The sequence below is a fragment of the Megalops cyprinoides genome, chromosome 2 (assembly GCF_013368585.1).
Source record: "Megalops cyprinoides isolate fMegCyp1 chromosome 2, fMegCyp1.pri, whole genome shotgun sequence".
NCBI lineage: Eukaryota > Metazoa > Chordata > Actinopteri > Elopiformes > Megalopidae > Megalops > Megalops cyprinoides.
Window position 1 is genome coordinate 47,684,801 of NC_050584.1, and position 23,608 is coordinate 47,708,408.

Genomic DNA, 23,608 nt, shown 5'->3' on the forward strand with positions numbered 1-23,608 from the left:
TTTGTAGGTACTCCCAGTTATGAAACTTAGATTAACCTTTAAATACAGCAGCTAGCAGTGCAAGCTGGTCTGGTCACTTTTTCCAATGCTCTCAACTGAGTACCTTAAAAAAAACTAAGCTAAGAAAGCAGTCTGTTCTGGTGTGGTGGACAAGCTGTTTACCCCCTTTATTTTTGAAGGCGAGGGGGCACCGACAAGAAGGGGCTTGAGCACCAGTTCTCAGGTGTCAGTCTCTCCCTCAGGGCTGTCAGGCACACTGATAAGATCAGGCCTGCTTGCATGGAGTCAGCGGGATCCTGGCATCACCAGGGTGAGCCAGCCTGCTCTGGGTAGGACTGGGTGAAGAGATGTTTATTCATTTGATCTCTTTGTTGTGTGGGTTTGCACCGGTAGAGAAGGGGGAGCTGTTTGATGTAAGAGCAAACAGACAGAGTTAATGAGACTGGTTACACAGTGGAGCGCTGCTGTAAAAATAAATCCTGGATTAACAGCACAGTGCAGCCAGGTCATCCTAAATCAACGGCCATATTTTGGATTTTAATCTCTCAGAGCAACCGTTAAACTTGACCACTGCAGAAAAATAGAGAGAGAAAAGAAAGGACCAACATGTGACTTGATGCAATTTATTACAATTGACTGAGCGGAACTGTTTCTGTGTGTGTGATCTAACAAAATATTTGTACCAGGCGTGTTCTGTTAAAATACGGTTTCCAAAGTTTTTCAAACCAGTCTTTAAAAGGTCTTCCAAGTCTTTTAAAAATCAGTACGACTGAGCTGCAAGACGTTCCTATTGCAAAAAATATACTTTAAAATGTATTTATATCCAGCAGTCGGTAGTGATGGATCTTAAAAACAAGGCACGCATTCAAAATTATATTTATGGCATAATTCAGTTATGTCATGAGTCCAATTATGTATGTCTTCGACCATTACTAATGATACATGTATTCATACACAGTTTAATACATTTTCTTTAAACACTTCTGGAAATTCACTTCATTTGGACAGTAAAAAAATTACAGCCAGACAATTATTTTTATTCTGTGAAATGCTCCGCCCCCTCAAGATGGCAACTTTAGGTTAAACTGCCTGCTTCTTTTGGAATTTATTCTTCTTCCGGTTCTTCCGGCCAGCTGCAAGAGCTGCTTTTTCTGTCATGATTTGCTTGTATTTCTTCTTGTTTTGACTGAAACGGGTAGAGGGAAATGCAGTGAATGAGGACAGTACTGGTACGTTTTATCAAGAAATCACATCCTGTTTAAATTTCTTTCCAGCAACACAAAAATGTGTGGGTACGCTACACATTTACAGACCTATACTGGGAATAGGCCTATACTGGGATACTGTATATATAGCATGTCTGATTATGTACAAATATAAACACCAGATATGAAGTACTAAATATAGTGAACGTGCCCTCAAATGCTGAATCTTTACAAAAATTATGGGCTGTTTAAGCAACTGCAAACAACAATTACCAGACAAAAACTGTAACATACCTTCTAAACTCTGCATCTGCAAGCAACTCCTCCACCATGGTTCTCTTCCTCTGTTTCTTTGGGATCCGGGAATGGTAGAAGTCCACAGGACTGTCCACAACTGTGCCAACCTAATGCAGGCATTTGAAAGATAGACGATTTGTTTAAATGTTTTGAGCTCAACTGCAAAGACATAGAACACATGGATTTGTTTAGACCAGAGCTAATGGTGGGCATGTCCTTCAGATATCAAATGATACAAGGAAATGCTGTCAAGCGTGCCACTGTCTGCAGACCTGGAAGTACTTGGGGAACCCATCTCGGTCATTCTTCTTGTAAAACCGTTTGGGATCCATCGCTGCCCTCATTTTAAGCACTTTAAGGTCATTTTTCAATTCCTCTGTCAATTCAGGAGCCTTCATGTTAAACCAGCCATCCCCTGATGTCTTCTCCCTCTCCTCCTGAGAATGTAAAAGGGAATACATCAAAATTCTATGCAGATGTATAAAACCAATGGCAGTTGTGTTACTGAAGCAGGTTTGTGAAATTAATACTAATTTTATAGGCATTTTGAGGTCATGAATTTATTTCTGTTATAGAAGTACATTTGTAACAAAGTCAAAGGCTAAATTTGGGAAACTACTATAGTATTTAAAAATTGTAATACTGTAAAATGTCTACACAAAACTGTACACACTTTACGCTTTAGTTTCTTTGCCTGCTTGGACTCCTTGTAGGGAGGCACAGAGTCTTTCTTCTCAAAGTCTGGACCAATTACACTCTTCTTCAACAGCTGGAAACACAGAGGACATCCAAATGAGTATTAGCATGGAATAGCACTGTACACCTTCTTCAAACAAAGACTATCCAAAAAGGTCCCAAATCTCATCATGAAACACTGTCATTGTTGAGTTTACACAACCATTAGGTTCACAAGATTATTTACTTCCTCATTCTTTCATGAGGATATTTTTTAAACAACAGAGGGGTCCAGAGTGGCCCAGTCAGCAAGGTGTTCACTTTGAGTGCGGACTGAGCTCTATAGCATGGGTTTGAAGGTGGCTCTCAAACACCCTGTGTGTCATCAGGAACCTGAGTTGCTCAAATGATGAGTGGAGTAGTGCCCATACTCTAATGAGCGGGCACTTCAGCATAGTTAGCTGTGGGACCTGTAGTGCAAAAAATATTTGGCTATGTGCGAGTGTGTCAAGGACCGCATTTGTCTCCCTTTGGCACACCTACGAAAACTCTGGTAGTCGCAGTGAGACAAACCGAATAAATAATTGAAAAAATGGCTGCATTAAGAGTTATTTACCTCATCTTGGTTCTTCTGGTCCCTCAGTTTTTTCAGGGCATTGGAGACAGTCTTTGATTTGCTGCCATCAACATCAATGTATAATCCCCCAACATCCTTCACTTTCAGTCCTGGATCAATACTGCTGGACAATGATATCCTGAAACAGATCATTAATTGTAATTGGTAAAAAAACAAGAAGACTAAAAGTGGGATAATTGTATGCACTTGACTTTTTGTATGCACTTGAATGTATACAATGCATTACATCAAATCATTAAAGTGATTTGGCACACTGGCAATAAAAGACTATCTCCCATCAGTCAAAAAACTGAATACTTACAGAGCTGGCTTTCTGCTTTTGAAGAGGATTGCATCTTCTGCACTGTCATCATCCTCATCTCCCTCTTCATCAACAAAGTCTTCATCCTCCTCTTCCTCTTTATCACTGTATTCCTCTCTGTCTGTTTCCTTGTCCTCACTCTTTTGCTCACCATCTATATAGTACTTTTGATCTGACTGTAAGCCAGGCTTAGTGTCTATGACAAACAGGCCATCATTCATTGCTGACCATGACTTTGCCTTGGGTTTTGATGGACCTGCCTGGTTCTCATCTGTACGTATTATTTCGTCCTCAGAATCAGACCCTTCACCACTGAGCTCATCCCCCTCCTCCTCTTCTGAATGCCCGCCATTGCTGGTGTCGCCTTCCTCATCACTGCTCTCCAACAGACTGCAGCCATCTGGTCTTTGTTCGTGTGGTCTTGTGTGCTGCTCAGTGTTCTCTGGCACACTTGGGCTAGCACCTTCAACCTCTACAGTCACAGTCTCATCCTTCTCACTCCCTCCCTCTGACCTCTGACACTCTGTGGCCACAGTGGAGACCACGTCCATGGTAATTTCTTCTTCCACCACCTTCTCCTCAGTCCCAGCAGCATCAGACACCATAACCTTAATGGTTTCACTAGGACCAACTTCTTCCTCCTCTGCCCCATGGAGTTCTTCGTCCTGCTCAATATTCTCTTCGACCTTCAAAGGGGCGCTTGTGTCCTCCTTGCTGGCCAGTGTCATAGTCTCCTGGCTCTCTTCTGTTGGTGCATCTTGATCCAGAGATAGATCTACATCCATGGCTTTGGCCTCCTCCTCAACCACAGCACTTGGACACAGTGTCACCGTTACAGTCTTGCCTGGAGAAGGTGATGCTTCCTGTATGATCTGGGGCTCAGCATCCTCTTCCACTGTTACATTAGAAGTCACACCACTCTCATCAGCAATCAGCGTTTTCTCTTCCTCACTCACCTCTTCTATTAGGGGACACTCTGGACTTAAATGTGCATCTTTGTGCTCTATCACTTTGTTTTCTTCAGCCTCTACTGGCTCAGTTACAATTACCTTTGCAGACTGGCATGTGACATCTGGGGGACTTACTTTCTGTTCATCAGAGGGAAGTGGACCCAAGCGGGATGGAGAGACACTGGCCTCCTGTTCCTGTAGGACATTCAGAGCCTTCGCTGTGGCCTGTGAGAGCGAAAGTGCCCGGACGCTACTTCCTGACCCCGTACGGCTACTACAGGGGGTGCCCTTACCTCTTAAGGAACTCGGGCTTCCGAGAGGGCTGTACACATCTGTCATCTCAGAATCCGAGTCAGACAGAACAAGAATTGTACCTTGTCTGAAACGTGTGACTCTCCTCGGAGTCATGCTTGGCCCAGATTCAAACCCTTCGGAGTCATGGGACTGGGGCTCACTAGCAGCCTTTTGTGTAGTTCTTCTGCCTCGTGTTTGCTTGCTGGGCAGGGGAGAGTTGTCTTCACTCTCCTCTATGTGCATGGGAATAGGCTCCACAGCCCTCCCTCTCCTGCCTCGTGTTGTTCTACGGACAGTGGAGTCCCGCAGGCCAGAGACACTGGAGGAGCAGGAGTCTGCCTCAGAGATTTCGGTGTCCTCCGTGCGCGATTTGGAGGAGGCCCTAGAGAGAGCATTCCTTTTCTGGCTCCTGGTCAGCCTCTGTGTGCCCACTGCTCTACCTCCAGAAACGACAGAACTGCAGGACTCCACCTCAGAGCGCTCATTGTCAGCGTTTTGCTGTTTGGGAGGTTGATCTTCGGCCGGCACGCTCCTCTGCTGACTCCTGGTGGTTCTACGAGTGTTTGATCCTCGTCTGTTGGACGCAGAGGAGCAGGCAGACTCTGCCTCTGAGGGCACATCCTCCTCTCTCCTGGAGGCAGGCTTCTGCTGGGCGGAGGTACGCCGTCTCCCGCTGCGGGTCACGCGCACATCGTGTGCGGCCTGCAGATCGGACACCGTGGAGCAGCAGGACTCTGACTCGGAAACGTCTGCTTCGTGTGTGGAGTCCGGCTGGGCTTCGCTGCGCGTCTGCCGCTTCGACGGCCTCGGCTTCCTCTTCACAGTGGAGCTTTTTTCCACGGGGGAGGAAGAGACAACCCCCTCCTCCCCTTCATCATGTTGCGAGTCACTGGTCACCTCAGACTGGGTCTGAGGCTCCTCCCGCACTGCTTTTCTCCGACTTCTTCTGGTGGCAGGGGTGGCCTCCTGCAACAAGAGTACATCAATGGAAGCATGTATCAACAGTTCTAGTAAAATTCTGTAATGATCTGATCACTTTGTTTAATAGTAGGTTTACAATGCTACACTTGTTAGACATTTTTATAAACAAACATAAATAACAGTAATTTTCTTATTTACTTAACCTTATTTATTTAACCAGGATGATCAATCAATAAATCAAATCTCTTTTCCACTGACAACATGGAAAAATCAAAGTGAGTGTAAAATCCAAGGCACTGCTTTACCAAACGACTGAAAGGGTGATGATGGGTTTGCCAGATGTTCATTCCCAGCAATTCTGGGAATATTCCATGGGATCTTTAATGAGCACAATGAGTCAGGGCCTTAGATTAATGCCTAATTCAAAGGACTACACTTTCTACAACATAATAGCCCATCACTGTACTGGAGCACAGCATTTCACTTAACCAAGAGCTGGTTTAAATGATCAGTTTGTTATTAAGCAGCTTCAGGAGTTCATAACAAGTTGATCATTTGAGTCAGCTGTGTTGGAGCTGGGAGAGATCTAAAACATGCAGGACAAGGGGTCCTCCAGGAGAGGTTTGGGAAATGCTGTCCACTCTTCTGGCCTCCTCACTGAAGGGTTAATGTACTTTACCTAAAACCTGAACATCTGCTGACGAAGCAACTATGAATTCCCAAGCCAGCACGTTTAAAACTTCCATAGACCATAGGCAGACAATTGAGTTAGACCAAATGAAACACATTAATCGGGGTTTTTTTAAGACTAAGATACGCACAAAAGTAAAGCGCACCTTTCACCCATGTATCTCAAAATGCACACAAAAGGGTATTTAAATTAACGTGCAACTAACTCGCCAGTAAAAAGCACCGTAATATGTGCAGTTAAGATGAAAAACACAACGTGCTGCATCTCTTCGCAAGTGGGCCAGGGAACTGCTTTCATCACATGGACTTAGGATGTTTTAAGCACCTCGTCATTTTTACTGACACTTAGCCGTAAGATATCATACACTTTTAATTTAATTTACCATACACAATAATTGCAAAGATGTGCTGCCATCACTTTAACATTAAGACAAAGTATTTTGACAAGCCATACAGTTTAGCTAGCTATAACTGTTTAATCCAACAGTTAGTTAAGTAGCCAAACTACTCATTTCGTTACCAAGCAGACGGTACACGTCAACTGGTTAGTTAGTCTAGCTAATTTAACTAACGTTAAACTGCAAGCAAGTAGGGTTGACCTTCTTGATATATTTTAAATTATTTCTGTATTAGCTAGTACACATTGGTTTTGCACTGGCTACATCGGATGGGTAGTTATGCAGCAAAGCATAAATAAGATGAGAATACTACGCTACATTTATTTAATTTAGCTGGTGCCTTGCCGTTAACATTAAACACGCGACTTGTGTTTTGCTGCTACTATAATGCTTCTGTAAACTACCTAGTTAACCAATCTTGGGGTAATCGCGAGCAAGCATTCACAATGTCCTGAAAACTACTACGGTCAGAAAATATATTATGCATACCACGTTGCCAGAAGACTCATCGTTGACTCTATTTGGAGAGCTCACGCGTACTCCTCTCCTGGTGGCCACCATTGCTGTCTCTCAGTCGCTTCCGGTACACACACGTGCTTCTCAGTGCATAGGCAGACTCGACCAATCCATCCGGATGCAGGGGAAGCGAATGGAAAAGAACCCAATCACGTACATTACAGTAGGCGTTGGGCAGAGCCGCTTTCATCGACAAGATGCTAGTAGATAGCGTTTATAAAATGGAGGCATCTGTGTAAGATCGTGAGTGGTGAATCTGCCTACCGTGAAGACAGTGAGCCAGCATCCTGATTAGAAACTGGGTAGATTCACGGGTGCATAACGGAATAAAACGAAGAGTTGTATCAATAGACTGAATTAAATACATGAAATAGTCATTCTGCCGACAACACAAACGTCAGTTCGTTGCGGTCATTTGCAAATTGAAAAGATTACGTCAACACGGACCGCCTTGACACTGCTTCCATGTATTTTCAATCCACATTCACAGAGCGCGAAAATGCCATTGCGAGTCACGTCTGCTTTTCAGGTGGTGCATTTACATTTAGTTGTTTGGCAGACGTCAGTTCGACAGAGGTCACAATTCTTAGACGCTATGCATTTAAAAAAGGATATTTATTTGGGCAAATGCGGGTTAAGTCCCTTGCCCATGGATACAAGCAGTGCCCCATTGGGGAATCGAACTGGAAATCTGTGGGTTACGCCCCTGCTCGTCTTTTGAACTGCATTCTGTGCTAATTAGTCCATGTGGTCTTTAAGCAGAGTTACCTAAATTAGTTGCAGTTTCTCCACAGGCAACATCAGAAGTGATATAGAACGAACGCATTTCCTGGTATAGAATAGATCACTGCCTAAATAAGTTTATTTTTATCAGTCTCTTCTGTGATGGATTACATAAGCAAAATAACATTATACATTATGCTAGTTTCTAACCTGCAACAATTACAGAATCCACAGTGGTCATTCAAAAAAGTCAAAATTAGGATACAAAAATAATTCTCCAATACTACTTTGTGAACTGATAAGAAAAGCATATACCAGGTGGGATCAACATGATGATGCTACTTGTTGAACTGTTCTCTGTTGGATGCGTACAGATAATAATAGGAAAGTTTGGATCTCTGTGGGTGATGACATGCTGGCATGTGTTTTATACAGTAGACACTTTCATTTCAACACTGCTGTCATCACTGTCACACCGGCTATCCTCAAGTCATGCCTTTAAGCTGGTATACATTTTGCTACTCTGAAAGCAACAACTATTATTGCCTCCTATTCTCATCTATCAAGTGTGTTATTACCTGACACACCTTTCTAGGGGCTTCAAATAAGGTGTGAACACACCAAACACACATACCATGCTAAACACACACGCACGCACACACATAGACTGCTGGTTCACTCAGTGAATGGACTGTGGTTAGAATGTGATACAAATGTACTCAGACATACCCTGTGAAACCTACTCAAGCAGTGCAATGGCTAACTTCAGCAGTGAACCAGTCAAACCAACAATCACTGAATCATACAATTTCTCAAAACAGAGATAAAAGCCATACTGGCTTTATGCTTAGATGAATGCCTCCTGTTTGATCATGTAACTACACTACATATGTGGTTCACAACAACATTGTCATTTTATGATGCAAGTAGCAACAGACATGATTTAAATACTTTAAGGAGCACAAGCAGTCCACTTCTTTCCCCATTTAATAACACCATTCAAAAACTTGATATACAGATAAGGGGTACAATTCATATATTAACTTTACAGTACTGAGGATAGATTTACCTTTCAGAAATGACATGCCCTTCCTGACATTTTATCCATGGTGAATAAATAATAAAGGCAAAATTTCAAATAGACCACAACCTGATTACAAGTTTGTGATTAGTCTTCATCCAGTTTAGAATTTGTCAGCTACTATATTTACAATCATTTAGGAGACATGTGGCTTTGCCAAGACCCATGCATGTACACTGCAGTCCATATCACATGATTTTCATGACATAATATTATATTTTTTATATTAGCATTTCTGGTGAAGAGGAGAGCATATTATAAAGGGCTGTTCTCACATCAGAATCTGAAATGACTAGTCAGGACAAGGGACAGTATAAGTCCAAATGAACTCTCAAGACATGTCAGATTAAAAAAATACATTAATGAGGGGTCATTACATTTTTGACTGTTAAAAAATTAAATAAATTATATTAAAAATGAGTAAATATTACTGAACATGAACCTCTGAAACTCACTTGGCCCTCCAAAAGTTCTGAGAAGGGTCAGCCTGTTGCCTGGTTACCTGCATAGTAGTGGGTGCGTCAGTAAACTGTGACTCTCTCCAAGGCAACCCAAGGCTGAGTTAACACAGTTTTGGACTTGGCCCCGATAACAATACTGCAGACCTCAATGACTATAAATAACAGCCTATCAAAAGTACACTTCTGCCTTAACCCCTGTTCCATTCAAATTTTCTCATCTATTACATGAGAAGACATGAATTACTAATTTATCTACATGAATCTGTGGCTGTCCTCCTTTTTAGGAAAAAAAAAAACGCTCCCAAGTAATTATGTCTAACAATTATAACAAATGTTACATTGCAAACATATAGACATGACTTGGTCTGCAACAACTTTATGAATTCATGCTTCATAGGAGTAATAACTTTTAGCTATAAAGGTCAAATGAAACAAGAAACAGAAACAAAGTAGAAGTGTACAAGCAAAACTGTCAAGACAAAGAGAGGCACTTCACATTTTGATGTGGGCTTTTAATCATGCTTCCTAGCATTATTAAGATACCGCCGTCTCTGCCAGACCATGAACAATGCCCCCACGGCAGTTGAAGAGGATAGGTTAAATATTCATCTGGATTCACTGGTCATGGGTAACACACTGAGAGCAGACTTCCAGTGAAGATGCTACAGGTTTCTCCTTTTGGCCTGAACAAGGTAGCCCTTTGATTTGATGATCCCTCTACTTTTTACTATAACAGAGTAGCGCAGAACCCACTCCAGACTCCAGTCCGCCACCTGCTGGTCCTGAGTGCTCTCCTGCACTGCCTCCTGGAAACTTGTGGATGAAATCAGTTCTGAAACAACAGAAGGACACAACACAGTGTCAACAGCAGCAATGTTTCATTTAATCATTGTAGGCATCCTGACAGATGTAGCACTTGTAGAACAAGAGTGATTTCTACCCGGCATAAGAATGAGTGGAAGAAATCAGCCAACACCAATCAAGCTTCCCTGAGAAAGGTCTTCTATTGCCCCAGGAGGACTAATTACCTCACCTTTTGGGTCGTTGTGAGTGAGCAGCTGGATGTCAAACTCTTTGGCAAATGCAGTCAAGTCAGGTGGCATCACACAGCAGGAGGCCAGATTAACCTGGTTACTGCTGGGTTTCACCTAAGCACATCAGAGCAGAACCACACACATTACAATGAATTAATCAAAGTCCACAGAGAAAAGCAATTATGGAAATGCACAGATAATTCTAAAGCGGTGGGGGGGGGGGGGGGGTTCAAGCAAGCACTTTGTGTGACCACCAAACAATCCTGTGTCACCATGTACCATTCAAACATTCCAGAGCATAAGTACCATTCCCCAATACCTGAGCCCAGTTGTAGAGCTGCTCCAGAAGAGACTTGTCCAGATCAGAGGTGCCAATGGCAGCAATCTTGAGGCTCTGTACTAGGCTTTCCAGCTCTGTCCATAGGGGCTGCAGGTGCTCTAGTGTCAGAGTCTCTCCTTCAGGCAGCGGAGGGGGTGCAATTATCACTGAGTCCAGCTGGGACACACCCAGGGACAGACAAGCTGTCAACCAAATAATCGGAGATCACATGACCATGACCATCCACAAAACACCATTATTCATTCATTCCCATTTACTACCAAGTAGGCCAGGACACCACAGAGAGTCAGGGTAACTGAGCAGCATTCAGAAAAAGGCAGTGTAGTTACATATATTTTCTTTCTAAAATCAGATAAATTCCCTCTTTTTAATGTATTACTGATGTCCTTCCAAGTTCAACAACAGCAAGCATGCACACTAATTGGAGGCTGTGACTTTCCTAGTTAGTGCCTTTTTGCACTCTAGTAGTAAAATCAAGGCACTACAATCACTTTGGGTGCCTCTCTGTCAATCAGTGAGGGACACTACTGTTTCTAGAGCAGCTCAGTCCACGGTAGGACAATCTATACTCACCCAGATCTACTGCATTTCTGATGGAAGAGCAGTCTGATCCACTGAGGAAGACCTTCACTGTGAGAGAAAGCAAAATGAACATAAAACCCATGGAACCTTGTATTTGTCACACTGTTTAACTAATTAATACATTATAAAAAGAAGATTCAACCAACACATCTGTACAACCTGTACATGGAGTGAATTGGAAAAAAAACTTAAAATAAGATCACTTTTGTAGGCTATACTGGCAACTTGCTGTCAGTCTATATTAACTATTACGGTAACTGATAAAGGGGGCAAAGTGTATGTCACAAAATTTACCTGTAATAATGTACAAAATGTACATTATTTTTTCTTTTTTGTTCCTCGCATAGACATAATATCTGCATGTGACAAATGTCAGGTCAAAAGGAAGGCACTGCTTGAATGATTATGGTTTAATTATTATTACAATCATACAATTTGTCTTCTGTTCACAATAATTCATTTATACAATTTTGTAACATATGTCACACATAAAATGGAACAATGGATACAAAATACACTGGTTTTTGCCAAAAAGTACATGATCACTGCATCTTGTACTCCAATGCTTACCCAGGGTAACGGAATGTGCAGAACAAAGAAAATAATCATCTGTTCACCTGTACTATAAAAATCCTTTTATTTGATAGTGGTAGCATTTTGTGTAGGTTTGCATCGTATACATTCTGTAACCAATTTCTGCAGCTTAACCTGATGATCTGTAACTCCCAGTGATGATTCAGATCTGTGTCTCTCAGTTTTGGCGTTTACAGCTCCAACCCCTAAGCAATCCCTGATCCAATCCAATCATTGAATTTAAAACAATGATAAAAATTTACATCTTAGATCTGCTCTCTGCAAGGGCCCTATATCATTAAGCCAACTTGTTCCAACTTGACCAGCCATTGTAACTAGGTAGAAGGAACTGAACGACAGGACCCATCTTGCCACAGTTAAACATGTGGAATTCTGACCATTTGTAAGGCATGCCTGAGATGCTCAGAACTGGAAGGGGCACATGAATCACCAATGTACTGTGCAGTGGTGGTGTTGGGGGGATTCTAACTTCCCCACTGGAAGAGAACATAGCAGCACTGCAGTAACAAATTTGCTTCACTAAGTCCTTAATCTTTTTGATAAAAAAAAAAAAAAAAAAAAATATTTGAACATAGGGCTGTGCGATATGACCAAACATATCAAGATATAGCACATTTTCTGTAAATTCAATGAACAAATAGTTTATATAAAATGATGACATGGAAGGGCTATTTCTTATTACATTTTAAATTATATACTCGACAAATAAAAGGTACTTACTCATATTTGATTGTTTTTCTCCTTTTATTTAGAACCTTTGTGCAAATTTTCAATTAAACCTTTTCGCGCGTACGGTCACACCGGTGTGATTAGCTGTTTAGCACGTATGCTAAAACCGGTGCGATTAAAACACTAGATTGGAAAAATTCTAGCAAATTTTAGCTTTGAGGAAACAGCGAGTTAACGTTAAAAAATATAGCAAATGCTAACTGAAAACTATGAGAAGCTTAATAACGCTAATGAAAACATAACAAACCATGTAACACGCGCATGTGCGGGTTAAGCATGTAACAAAATCTAAAATATTAATGTAGAAAATATAAAAAGGTAAATAGAAAACACTTTTCAACGATATTTCTGTCACGTTCACTCTCGTCCATGTTTGTGTTGCCTTCATGCTCATTTTCTGCCTGCATCCGTGCCGTGTGGAAGAACGCAAAGCGTCGTCCAAGTGACGAAAAATATTACTGTAAAATGTGAGATTTGCGACACAACGAAATAAACGATAGAGCATAATATGAAACGATAGATGTTTTTCTATCGTCACATGATATATATCGTCATATCGCACAGCCCTATTTGAACAGATCAAAAATAAGAAGACAATCTGAAAGAGGAAAACAGTATTGTACAACATGATGCAAAAGGTCATATGTGAGGGATTGCAGAATGTCTTGGAATTCGTGGTGTCCACTAGTTGGCCTGACGTAACAGAGCCCTTAAATACCATGCAAAATATCAGGGTAACAAATCCTCTGGCAATTTCAGCTGGACCACCCCCTTGTGTGCTTTGATCAGCTACTTTTGTGTACAGCTTTCCTACCCTTCTCAAGTTGACAAGTGTCATTGCTCACAAAATCACTGAGGGGGTAATTACCAAAACTGCCCCTAAAACACTCACCTGAAACCTTCAGCTCCTCTCGCTCTTCAGGTGTGATTTCATCTGTAGCTTGAGCAATGCAACAGTCAAGTGTACTGGGTAGTTCCTGAAAGGCAGGTTTATGTTTTAGTCAGTTCTTACTCAGCATGGTGCACTTAGAGGTTAATGTAAATTCTGTGAACTGCAAATAAAAAAAACCAGTAACATAACCAGTGCCTTTGAAATGCAAACAGGGACCCCTTGTCATTTTTATCTCCCCTTGGGCCGCTGTACAAAGTCATGCTTTCTGAATCACAATCTTGTTATAGGATTTTCATGAGAGGGATGCTCCAATAAGCTTTTGCTTTGTGTGTGTAAGGCCCCCTCTGTAGTGACTGAGCTTACTGAAGCAGATTAGCTGACGACAGCAGAACTGAGGCCGGCCACAGCTACTCCAGGCTCAAAGCAGAAACACATGTAGTAACCTTTCACAGCCAACTTTCCATGAACGATCACTATGACAGTTCCCTTTCATGACAAGAGAGAGATTCTTTGCGGTCAATAAACAGCCCCCATTTTGTTTTCCTTCTGTTGCTTGGAGCCCGACATGTCTGTATGAAAACTATTCAGTTTTAAATATTCAAATCATTCAGGAGTGCCATAAAGGATCAGCAACACACCTATTTTTCTTTGCATACGCTATGCTTAAGTGTGCTTAGTGCACAGGCTTCAAAAGACACATTTCCTAATGGCTCATAAAAAGTCCACCAGATCAACCATTACAAATTAAAGGACTTCATAAAGGCAAAGAGATTAGCTTCTGTACTCCGGTTTATTGATACCCTCTGTGTTACTGTGCTTCAGAGTGATGACCTTATGACAATCACCTAAAACTTCAATGGAGCAATTCTGGCAAGACTAAATAAAGACAAAATGGTGACATCAGTTCAACCTTTGTAAGAACTACATAGCACTACATAAACCTTTACACTGTACACAGCCATAGATGCACACGACACAAAATGGCACCCCACAGTGCATAAAATGAACATGCTGCAGCTCTAACCTTTCCCGTGGAGAAAAGAAAAAACACATTTGAACATATTGTAACGCTCACCTTTCCTGCAGTTGAAGCTGTTGTGGTGGACCATTCACTGAGCGTGGCTCGAATACAGTCTTGAAGCTGAAACAGTACAGCACCGTGCATTAAAGACATAATAATGTAAACAGATCATTGCAGCGTTTACCTTTACAAGACACACTATGCCAACGCTGAGGCACGTGAAACAGATGCGCCAAAGCGAGCAGACCCGCTTGTAACGATCACTACACTTCTTTGATACATGCACATTAAATATTGGCAACCAGCTAGCTAACCATTTGTTATCTTACAAACTATGATGTGCGAGGGTCCGATAAAAAGCGAATACCACTGGGTGCTACCTAGCTAATGGGTTTCACTGAGGAAATTGCCTGCTTTCAAGCTAGCTGGTTGGCTAATTTTCATTGACGACAGGTTTCTTCCTGGAATGTTGTTGGAACAGGTCCTACGCCTCGGCTAGTTAGTTAGCCATCTCTGTTACTTACAGTTCTACCCATGACACATACTGTCCAAGCGTGATTTTAGCAAGTTGGTTGTTCACAGGGACAAGTTTATATGAGTTGCCAGGTTCTGTTGCGTCTCATGTCATATGGATAGGCTAAAAGCGGACCGATATGACTCTTAACAATGCATCCATGCACCACAGTGATCAAATGATCTGCGCAGCGCCTGATGCAAGCAGGCAGGAACTGCTAGCTAGCAAAACAGTGACGTAGAAACACCTTATTCCATGACTGGAGGCCCACATCATTTTGATAAACGTAGGTCTGCGTTGCTAATGGTAACAAAATAATACACGAATACTCTCCTTTAGCGAGGTACATTGAAACAAAGCCATCTAGGAGGCCAACTTACCTCCTCACTAGGTGAGGAAGGGCATTTTTTCTTCAGGCGGCTTCGGTTCACCAAATTCCCCGTGTGCAAATTCAGAGTCGTAGCATGGTTGAGCAGCAACTTTGCTTTGGTGTTCTGAGTATCCATATGGCGGGATGAAACAAAGTCGTACAACAGACAGCCGGTCACCGTAGCAGATTCCTGTGTATGACTACACCACTCGTTGCTCAGGTTTAACTAGGAACTGGCATGACTTTGCGCTGTAGTTTGTGTAGGGAGAGGGAGCGAGGTAGCGGCAGACTATCGACACGCCCAGACAGGAGGTTAGCATGAAAATGTGGCGTGAGTGTTCCTGGATCGGGCAACCGTACACACAGCTAGTAGCCGGTTGCCTGGCTATTGCACTGCCCTACAATACTATAATAAAATTCAGCGTCACAGGGAAAAGTCATTTGTAATCATGACGCAGCACTTTTACGTTTCGTGTTTGATTAATTAAAATCATGATGACTATAATGAAATGTTTGCGATAAGATTCGGCCTACGCTAGACCCACCTTGTTTACGTATGCATCAGAGGGGCCGGGCTCAGCAAACACGTTTTATCAATCCGCTTTCTTAAGCAAATAATTTTACAAATATTTGTTGGGGAAATCTGAAGGTTTTTGTTTTAAATGCACACTTGGTGTTAAAGATAAGAGAAAATGTGAAAACAACACCACAGAAACGACCGCAAAAGGTGTAAATGCACCACAAATACTCTATTATAATGAAAAAAACAGTTTCTGTTTTTGGGGTTTGACTGACCACATTTGGCGCTGGTACTGGCACTGACGATAAACATCAAGAAAAGGTTTAAGAATTCCATTTTAATATCGCGCAAACTATATCACAGAATTGAAAAATAAAACAAATAACAATAATCCAGAAGATCAAACAAAAAAAAACTAAGGTAAACTTAATTATATATTTTCCAGAATTTGTATGTAGCCTAAAACTATCGAGATTCCCTCTAAATGGATCACAATAATAATAAAAAAAACTCCCATATATTACATTCGTTTTTATATCTATTCTATGACAAGCACACACAATAAAAATCTTAGATTAAAATTAAAATTTGGCGGTGTGAAACAATCAAGCCCATCGTTCAGCCAAAACAAAAGGCACATTAAATATACAGGTTTTACAGCCTCATTCTAGTACAACTTGATGTTAATCAGGCTAGGAAATGTCACTTAAATGTGTTGGCTTAGGCAAAGTAACCCCATAAGAAGACATTGACAGTAAGCAATAGAAGGGCATTGATGTTGCAGACATTGCGCCAAACAGGTTCCTCTTCAATGCTGGTCAGTTTCTTTTCCAGAGCTTGCCTTTGCTCGGGGCTAAGCTCTGCCTGTGCTGCTCCAGTCAGCCCACATAACCACATTCCGAGCCTCTTCCAGCAGGGCGCCCTTTCTGCCGGGGACTCCGAAGGTCCTTCGCTGACGCGGTCAGCCGTCGCTGAGGAAGACCAAGGGTCATCGAGATCTATGCGCTCTGCCTGGCTGTGCCTCGTCCACCACGTCAAGCGAACAAGCTGCAGGAAAATAAAACGGCATATTTATGATATTCATGAATGTGTATTACTTCATTCTGATCATTTTGGAATTTAGTAGGTTTTTAATCTGACACACTGTATAGAAGTATATAATATTAATTTGTTGTAATTTTTCATTGATTATTTATTATAAAGTGCCATTCATGTACAAAAGCAATATCAAGGAACATCATGTCAAAGTGAGAGCTCTCTCATGGCATGGCAGATGGATGCAGTGAAAGGTGTGAGATCTGTGTTCATATACAAGAAGACATGCTTACATGTTGGCCAGGGATGGCAGGCGTGCACAAGCTGATCACAGCAATGACCAGACCAGTGAGACCCAGCAGGATGAGGGCAAAATACAGGTAGTGAACATCCTTCAGAATCCCAGGGCGTGTATCCACTTCTCCACAAGACAGTGTGCCATATACAAACTCCATGATCATTCTAACAAAGCCCACAGCCAAACCCACCATCAGCCCCCAGAAGGCCCCCTGCAGTGACAGATAGACATGCACATGTGTGCTCCAAAACTCACCACAGAATGCACATAGCTGGGAGAGACAAATTAAAACATATGTGCTGTCCCATTTCTGGACACTGACCAGGGTTATGGACAGGATTCCAAACAACTAATTTTACTAGAAGAATTATATATCCAAGATAACACTCATTTCTTTTACAGATTTTCAATTAATAGCAAATGTTCCAGTTAAAGCAAAAAGGAAACAGTCATATAATGAAGGACTGCACAATGATCACATCACATACAGACATGGATCAGGTATCAGTAATGGAAACTATGGCTCACCTGCTCATTGATCCGCTCCCAAAAGATGGCCATGAGGAAGACAGCGGTTATTGGTGGAGCCAGGTAGCTTGTGATGGCTTGGATGTAGTCAAAGAGCTGCCCACTGTTGGCTGACTGAATGATAGGGATCCACAGGATACTTAGGACCACCAGCACCAAGATGAACAGCCTGCAGGGGCACATCCGAAGCCAGGCCATGTCCCACATCAGTGAACAAAATACGACACTTATGTCCTTACTATTTTTCTTTGATAATGCAATGCTTTGCAAAGACAGTAAAAGATACACTTTAAGGTTGGGAGAAAAGAAAATGCAACTGAAAGAGCACAGAAATGATTGCATTTAAATGAAATAAGATCAGTAGAGTTGCACAGTAATCGCAGCACTGGAATCAGGACCTGAGAGCTGTGGGTTTCAGTCACGGGCAGAACACTGCTGTTATGACCTTGAAAAAAGTACCTGGTCAAAAATATCTCATTTAAAATGGTACAGGTCATTTTTAGAATGTGAAAGTAAAATCTGTTCTACTATGCTTCTTTCTTTGTCTTCTCTATCTGTGCTTTTAGGATTCCACAGAAAGACAAACAAGTACTGTTAGGGCGTTTTCATATTAGGTACGATTGCTTCATACCATGCCTGAGTACGATTGCCCCCCACTCCCCCGCCAGTCAGCTTTCACATTAGTAATGTTGTTGCGTACCCGAGTACACTTGCGTATCTACACACTCCGATGCAGCACCCAGCTGGTTTGCGATCCACCAATAAACACAAAGAAGAAGAAGAGTACACTTCACATTCACATTCTAAATAGCAGTCCACTTCCGTGTTTTGGTGCAGTTGGTTTTCACACCTGCTGCGAACTGTACCCAAGAACACATGAACCGTACTCAAGACCACCTTTTCAAGTGGACCTGGGCACAGTTCGTTGATCCATGCCTGGGTACGGTACACAGTGTTCACACTAATCAAACGAACTGGACTTTGGGGTCAAGTGTACTCGGATCTGGGTCTGGGTCCCTGATGTGAAAGCCCCCTCAGACACACAAGCCCAGCATTTAACAGACAGATACCAAAAAAGCATTCTTCAGACTCTTCATGACCTCTTGTTAATCTTGTTCAGTTCAGTATTTAGTTTGGTTTGATTCTTTTTTAAATGTTACTCTAATCATAACAGATTTTCAATACCAAAGGAGAGTAGAGAAGTATGAACGGTGGAGTTACCTGCCAACAACCATGAGTTCCCGCTCTGTGGCCTGGCGACGGACTCGCTGCCATATGTCCATGGTGAAGAGTGTGCTACTGCTGTTGAAGATGGAGGTCAGGGAGGACATGAGGGCTGCCATCATCACAGCAATCATCAGCCCCCGCATTCCTGGCAGAAGCAAAGAGGTGAGAAGGAGAAGACACAGAGGTTCACATGGACTCAGGAACAATTCCTGTAATAATAAGTTAGAAGGATCAGAGAGAGGAGCAGAGTATGAGTGGGCAGTTATTAAACAATAGAACCCTAGCGATAGTACCAGATCAAAGGGTTTAAGTAGAGGTGCACTATATAAGCAAGAAAAGAACATTCCACATGAGTAGTTTGTGGATGCCTTACCTACTGGCATTAGCTCGACCACAAGTTTGGGGTAGGCAATGTTGGAGCAACCTACTGCAGCCTCACAAATCCTCTGACACTCTTCAGGAACCACACAGCCAACCTCATCTGAGGACATTGCACATCATGAACCAGAGAAATACCAAATATTCACTGTTTATTTGTCTAAAACATTAAATATCTGTCCTTCTTATAGTCATTTTAGAGCTATTCCTGTCACAGAGGGTGAAAGCACGATCTGGCTTGAAGGACAACTGAACGCACGATCCGCCTCGAAGGACCACTAAAACTGAGGGGGCAGTTTCACCTGTGAACTAGGTTCAGACTAATGTTGCTGTGACAGTGGTGTGTCAGTCAGGACACCGGAGTCAGGTTCTGGGTTCAGAATTTTATTGAGGGATTTTTGTGGTGTGGAGTATGTGCAGTATGTGTGGATCCACCTTACAGAGTGTTTGGTTGTATTTGGTTGTGTATTGTGTGTGTGTGTGTTTTCTTAGGCACACACACACACAATAACAACACAATACTCTGTCCCCAAGGGTTTGGTCTCCCCACTTCTTCACCCCACAGGTATTGGTGCAGTACTGAGGTGGAGGAGGTCACCACTACTTTCATATTGTCCCATACCCTTGGCCCTGTTGGGATCTGTGAGAGGTGGGGGTTGTGTGCACAACAGAGGGAAATTGTTAATTGTTGCACTTATTTTAAAGCAGTTATTTTACTGGGAAATAGGAAACAGGAAAATTCCATTCAACAGTTCAACTAAATAAACAGTCATTTTTGGGGGACATGTCATTTAAGTGACAATACATTCTTTCTGTCTAAATTAATTAATTAATCCTTCATTCAAGCACAATATGTTCGGTAGCCTTAAGATATTAATTCCCTTTGTGCATATGTCGTTCATTGAACGAGCCCAGATTTTAGACAGCAGTGCATTCAAAACCTAACCTCCAGAAACACTGAGCCGGCCTAACCTGACCCAAACCAAAGCTGAATGCTATAACGCAATTACAGGCTGGAACTGGTCATTAAGTATCCTTGGATTTGGATGGGGTTGGAGGTCTTCAGTTTACAGTAGTGGGAATATGTAGGTATCATGCAATATGGTCCAATCACCACCCAGATAGGTCTGGGAGCTACAGGTAAGCCTATGACACCCACCTGGGAAGAGTGCTCGACTTATCATGCCTGGCATCACAATGAAGAACATGGGTAGGACCTTCAGGTATCCCCCCAACACAGATCCTCCCTTGGCATGGGACAGGTTCTTGGCAGAGAGAGACCTCTGTACTATTACCTGGCACCATCAGAACACAGGCATCAAATTAAGGGGGTCCAGTATTTCGGTACTTTGGTTTCACCATTGATATAATAATAATATTTAAGTCAAAAATAATGGCAATAGATTATTACTGAGTCAAAATGGCAAATATGACTACATTATTAAGCTGCTTCCATTACTCACAAGATAAAAGCAGGCCCCAAGGCCTGTAAAGAAGTGACTGAAATGTGGGAGGAGTTTTGAAAGGTACCAATTCACCGATATGTCTTGTCAGTTTACCCATCCATCACTCCCGTGGCACAGTGAAGTGTGTGTGAGGATGAGTGTGGCACCGCGGCTGACCTGGTCGGCACACCACACCCAGGTGGCCAGCACCGTGAGGCCGAACACCAGGCCAGGCCACGGAAGGTCCCCAGTCAGTGGGTCTCTGAAGATGTGGAAGGCATCAGAGCGGGGCAAGTGACACGTTGTGTTGGCCACTGTTAGGGAGGGCACAGCCACCTTGTACTGCTCCAGCAATCCCTCATACCAGCCCACTTTGTCAAAAGCTGCAAGGAAGGAGCCAAGTTACACTACAGCCATATCCATGTGAAAGGCATTTCCAGCTCTAACATTTTTTCCCAATAACAAAAATTATCTCAAATATGATAGTTTGTTGCTTAGATAGAAAACTGAGGATCTACAATGTTCTTATTATTATTATTATTTGTAGAAGAGATTTAGATGACTATACCTATGAACATAAGCACAAGTGCTCCTACCACCATGATGACAGTCTGCAGGGCATCTGTGTAAATCACTGCAGTTAGTCCACCTGAGGCCATAGAGACAGTAGCAGGCACATTAACATTCACACAAGGCATTGTGGGACAACTCAATAAGCATGAGTAATTCTAGTGTAATTGATGCACTACTTTCACTGATTCCCAGAATGAATACTTGTACAGAGTGAACTTGTGGTCACTACCGGCTATGGTGTAGACTGCAGTCACAGCAAGCAGCACCACAGTGGAGAGATACAGGTCCCAGCCCAGAGACACCTGAATGAACAAGGCTCCTGAGAAGATGTCTGTCTGAGAGGAGACAATATATTTCCTAATTAATATATTTTTAATGAGTAATTTCTTATTGATATGGTATATACTATCTATATATCTATATCTATATATATTAAATCATCCAGTGTCAAATTGCATTTATAATGAATCCGTTATTTTCATGCCCTTTCTAACCAATGCTATTAGAACAAGTACAGCAGGAGCAAGAGTAAAAGTCTACAGTGCGTTTAGTTGGTAAAGGTTGTGTTTTTGTTGAAAGAAAACAAACCTACAGCAGGTGCCACTTTGCAGCCTTACCGATATCTTGGTGAAAATGTAGAGGATCAGAGAAAGGACGGACATGTAGATTCGTATTCGCTGGCCTCCAAACCTCTTTCTCAGGTACTCTGGCATGGTGACCACCCCAGCAGAGATGTACACTGGCACAAAGATCCAGCCCAGGGCAATGAGAACCCAGGCTGCCTGAGAGATGACAGACCGTCACTTACTCAGCCCACAAACATGACCATCCATCACTAATGCTCCCTCTTCTATTTAATGTCATAACAAGGTTGTGCACTCCACATTTATGCACTGAAACAATGTATTGGGTGTCTCAGTACTGGCTACTCTGTCATACATGTATGTCGTACACTGCTATAAACATTTTGAGTATCAAAATCAAAACAAAGTACTCCCCTGCGATGAAGTGGACATTTTGAAAATCTCTTTTGTAGCATATGCACTGACGTTATCTTTAAATGCATTATATAGGCAACTTTATTACAGCCATTAACATTTGTGATCAGCAGTATTAATCACCAGGATTCCACTGTGAGAGTCCCAGACTATTAGCATGCATAGCTGCTACTGGACACACTGCAACGTGTTTATCTGCGATGCATACTTTGCGCAGACTGCAGATGCTTTCTTGTGGGATTATTTTCCATTGCTCTTGTAGAACCTGGACAGCCATGTGCACCGTTCACTTGTCCGAGTCCTATAAGCCAGTTCACCACACAAATATACCACATTGGGCAACACTGAGAGGTTTCATCCTTGATCACTCCATATTTAAGAAATGCAACACTGATTAAGTGCTATTCTTTGGTGTGGTAAAGTATGTATTTCTACATCTCTGCATTTGCATACAGTACACCTTTCTGTTTTTTTTTAGATACATAAAACAGTATCCATTTATAAACTCTATCTATCTGAAGAAGAAATAAGAAATACACAATTATACATACATTCCACTCAAATCCCCCAACAGCAATGCCTCCTGCTGCCCCAGTGCCCGCTAGACCAATGAACAGGCCGCTGCCCACATTACTGGACATCAGTGAGGCACCAATCTGGGTAGAGAAGATATCAATGCTACAGAATGTACTGTATGAAAGATGAAAATGCATAGAAAACTGTTTATATGTTGTCATGTTTAATGCCAGGTCACTGAAAAAGCGTATCAGCAACTAGAGCTATGTTGCCTATAACTGAGCATGCTTCCTTAGACTGAATTTGTTATCTTTTCCTGCTGTTGAAAGGTTTACCGACAAATACTTCAAAAACATAATGCGTTGAGAACTTCCATTTCCTTATTACCAGACATGATGTTTTTGGTGGTTCTGGCTCTGAATTCACTTATAATTACAAGTTATGAGACAGAAAATCTATCATTTAAATGCTAATAAAAATATTTATCAATTCATTATAGTGTAAAACTGTAATTTTAATGGCAGTACTAACTATGCACTTAACATCTGGCTTTGCATCATGAATGAGAGACTTACAGGCCACCATGTCATGGATCTTCCAGCCAAAAAGTATCCCCCCACAGTCCCACGATTTGCTCTGACAGAAGACTAGAGTAAGGCAGAGGCAGCAGGAAACAGGTTTTACACTTTCACCATGCATTAAGCCACCTTCATCACTGTGATGTCCACAAAGCTAATCATTAAAGGATAGCACCCTTGAGTCATGGTATATCTCACATATTACATTTTACAAATCATATCCTTCTAATCAGCATAACCCACTGATCATACAGATGCTCATTTACACTCAAACCACTGTATCCTTA

The 23,608-nt window shown here is 42.1% G+C and overlaps 3 protein-coding genes across 4 annotated transcripts; all 3 read right to left on the reverse strand.

Moving 5' to 3' along the window:
• Positions 1-646: 646 nt before the first annotated feature.
• dnttip2 (deoxynucleotidyltransferase, terminal, interacting protein 2) lies at positions 647-6,929 on the reverse strand. Its single transcript, XM_036521328.1, has 7 exons — positions 6,858-6,929; positions 3,116-5,325; positions 2,794-2,932; positions 2,176-2,271; positions 1,775-1,939; positions 1,500-1,609; positions 647-1,186 (listed from the first exon to the last, which is right to left on the reverse strand). The coding sequence occupies exons 1-7, from the start codon at positions 6,927-6,929 to the stop codon at positions 1,081-1,083; spliced, it is 2,898 nt and encodes a 965-aa protein (XP_036377221.1). The 3' UTR covers positions 647-1,080.
• A 1,629-nt stretch (positions 6,930-8,558) lies between these two features.
• On the reverse strand, positions 8,559-15,531 carry gclm (glutamate-cysteine ligase, modifier subunit). 2 transcript variants are annotated; one of them, XM_036521799.1, is made up of 7 exons: positions 14,866-15,019; positions 14,396-14,461; positions 13,321-13,405; positions 11,097-11,153; positions 10,503-10,705; positions 10,183-10,297; positions 8,559-9,981 (listed from the first exon to the last, which is right to left on the reverse strand). In XM_036521799.1, exons 1-7 carry the CDS (start codon positions 14,875-14,877, stop codon positions 9,812-9,814), a joined length of 708 nt encoding a protein of 235 aa, XP_036377692.1. In that variant the 5' UTR covers positions 14,878-15,019; the 3' UTR covers positions 8,559-9,811. The 2 variants fall into 2 exon arrangements, with proteins under 2 accessions (XP_036377692.1, XP_036377691.1); XM_036521798.1 differs by lacking the exon at positions 14,866-15,019 and adding an exon at positions 15,236-15,531 and having other exon boundaries at positions 8,560-9,981.
• An 811-nt stretch (positions 15,532-16,342) lies between these two features.
• Positions 16,343-23,348, reverse strand: slc5a9 (solute carrier family 5 member 9). Its single transcript, XM_036521219.1, has 12 exons — positions 23,319-23,348; positions 22,779-22,883; positions 21,847-22,011; positions 21,459-21,564; positions 21,225-21,305; positions 20,834-21,039; positions 20,371-20,506; positions 19,207-19,314; positions 18,828-18,978; positions 17,607-17,775; positions 17,074-17,289; positions 16,343-16,792 (listed from the first exon to the last, which is right to left on the reverse strand). The coding sequence occupies exons 1-12, from the start codon at positions 23,331-23,333 to the stop codon at positions 16,466-16,468; spliced, it is 1,785 nt and encodes a 594-aa protein (XP_036377112.1). The 5' UTR covers positions 23,334-23,348; the 3' UTR covers positions 16,343-16,465.
• Positions 23,349-23,608: the final 260 nt, after the last annotated feature.

Bases quoted from the DNA above. Each gene is read 5' to 3' on its own strand.
- gclm (XM_036521798.1), bottom strand. From the start codon at position 15,361: ATGGATACTCAGAACACCAAAGCAAAGTTGCTGCTCAACCATGCTACG. The intron at 14,462-15,235 runs GTAAGTTGGCCT...GTACTGTTTCAG, and splicing joins CTTCCTCACCTAGTGAGGAG to CTTCAAGACTGTATTCGAGC. The intron at 10,298-10,502 runs GTATTGGGGAAT...TGATGTGCTTAG, and splicing joins AGCTCTACAACTGGGCTCAG to GTGAAACCCAGCAGTAACCA.
- slc5a9 (XM_036521219.1), bottom strand. The intron at 22,012-22,778 runs GTATGTATAATT...GTCATCTCTCAG, and splicing joins TTGGGGGATTTGAGTGGAAT to GCAGCCTGGGTTCTCATTGC. The intron at 21,565-21,846 runs GTAAGGCTGCAA...GTCTCCTCTCAG, and splicing joins ACATTTTCACCAAGATATCG to ACAGACATCTTCTCAGGAGC.
- dnttip2 (XM_036521328.1), bottom strand. From the start codon at position 6,929: ATGGTGGCCACCAGGAGAGGAGTACGCGTGAGCTCTCCAAATAGAGTC. The intron at 2,272-2,793 runs GTAAATAACTCT...CTGTGTTTCCAG, and splicing joins ACCAGAAGAACCAAGATGAG to CTGTTGAAGAAGAGTGTAAT. The intron at 1,940-2,175 runs GTGTGTACAGTT...TTACATTCTCAG, and splicing joins CAAAGAAACTAAAGCGTAAA to GAGGAGAGGGAGAAGACATC.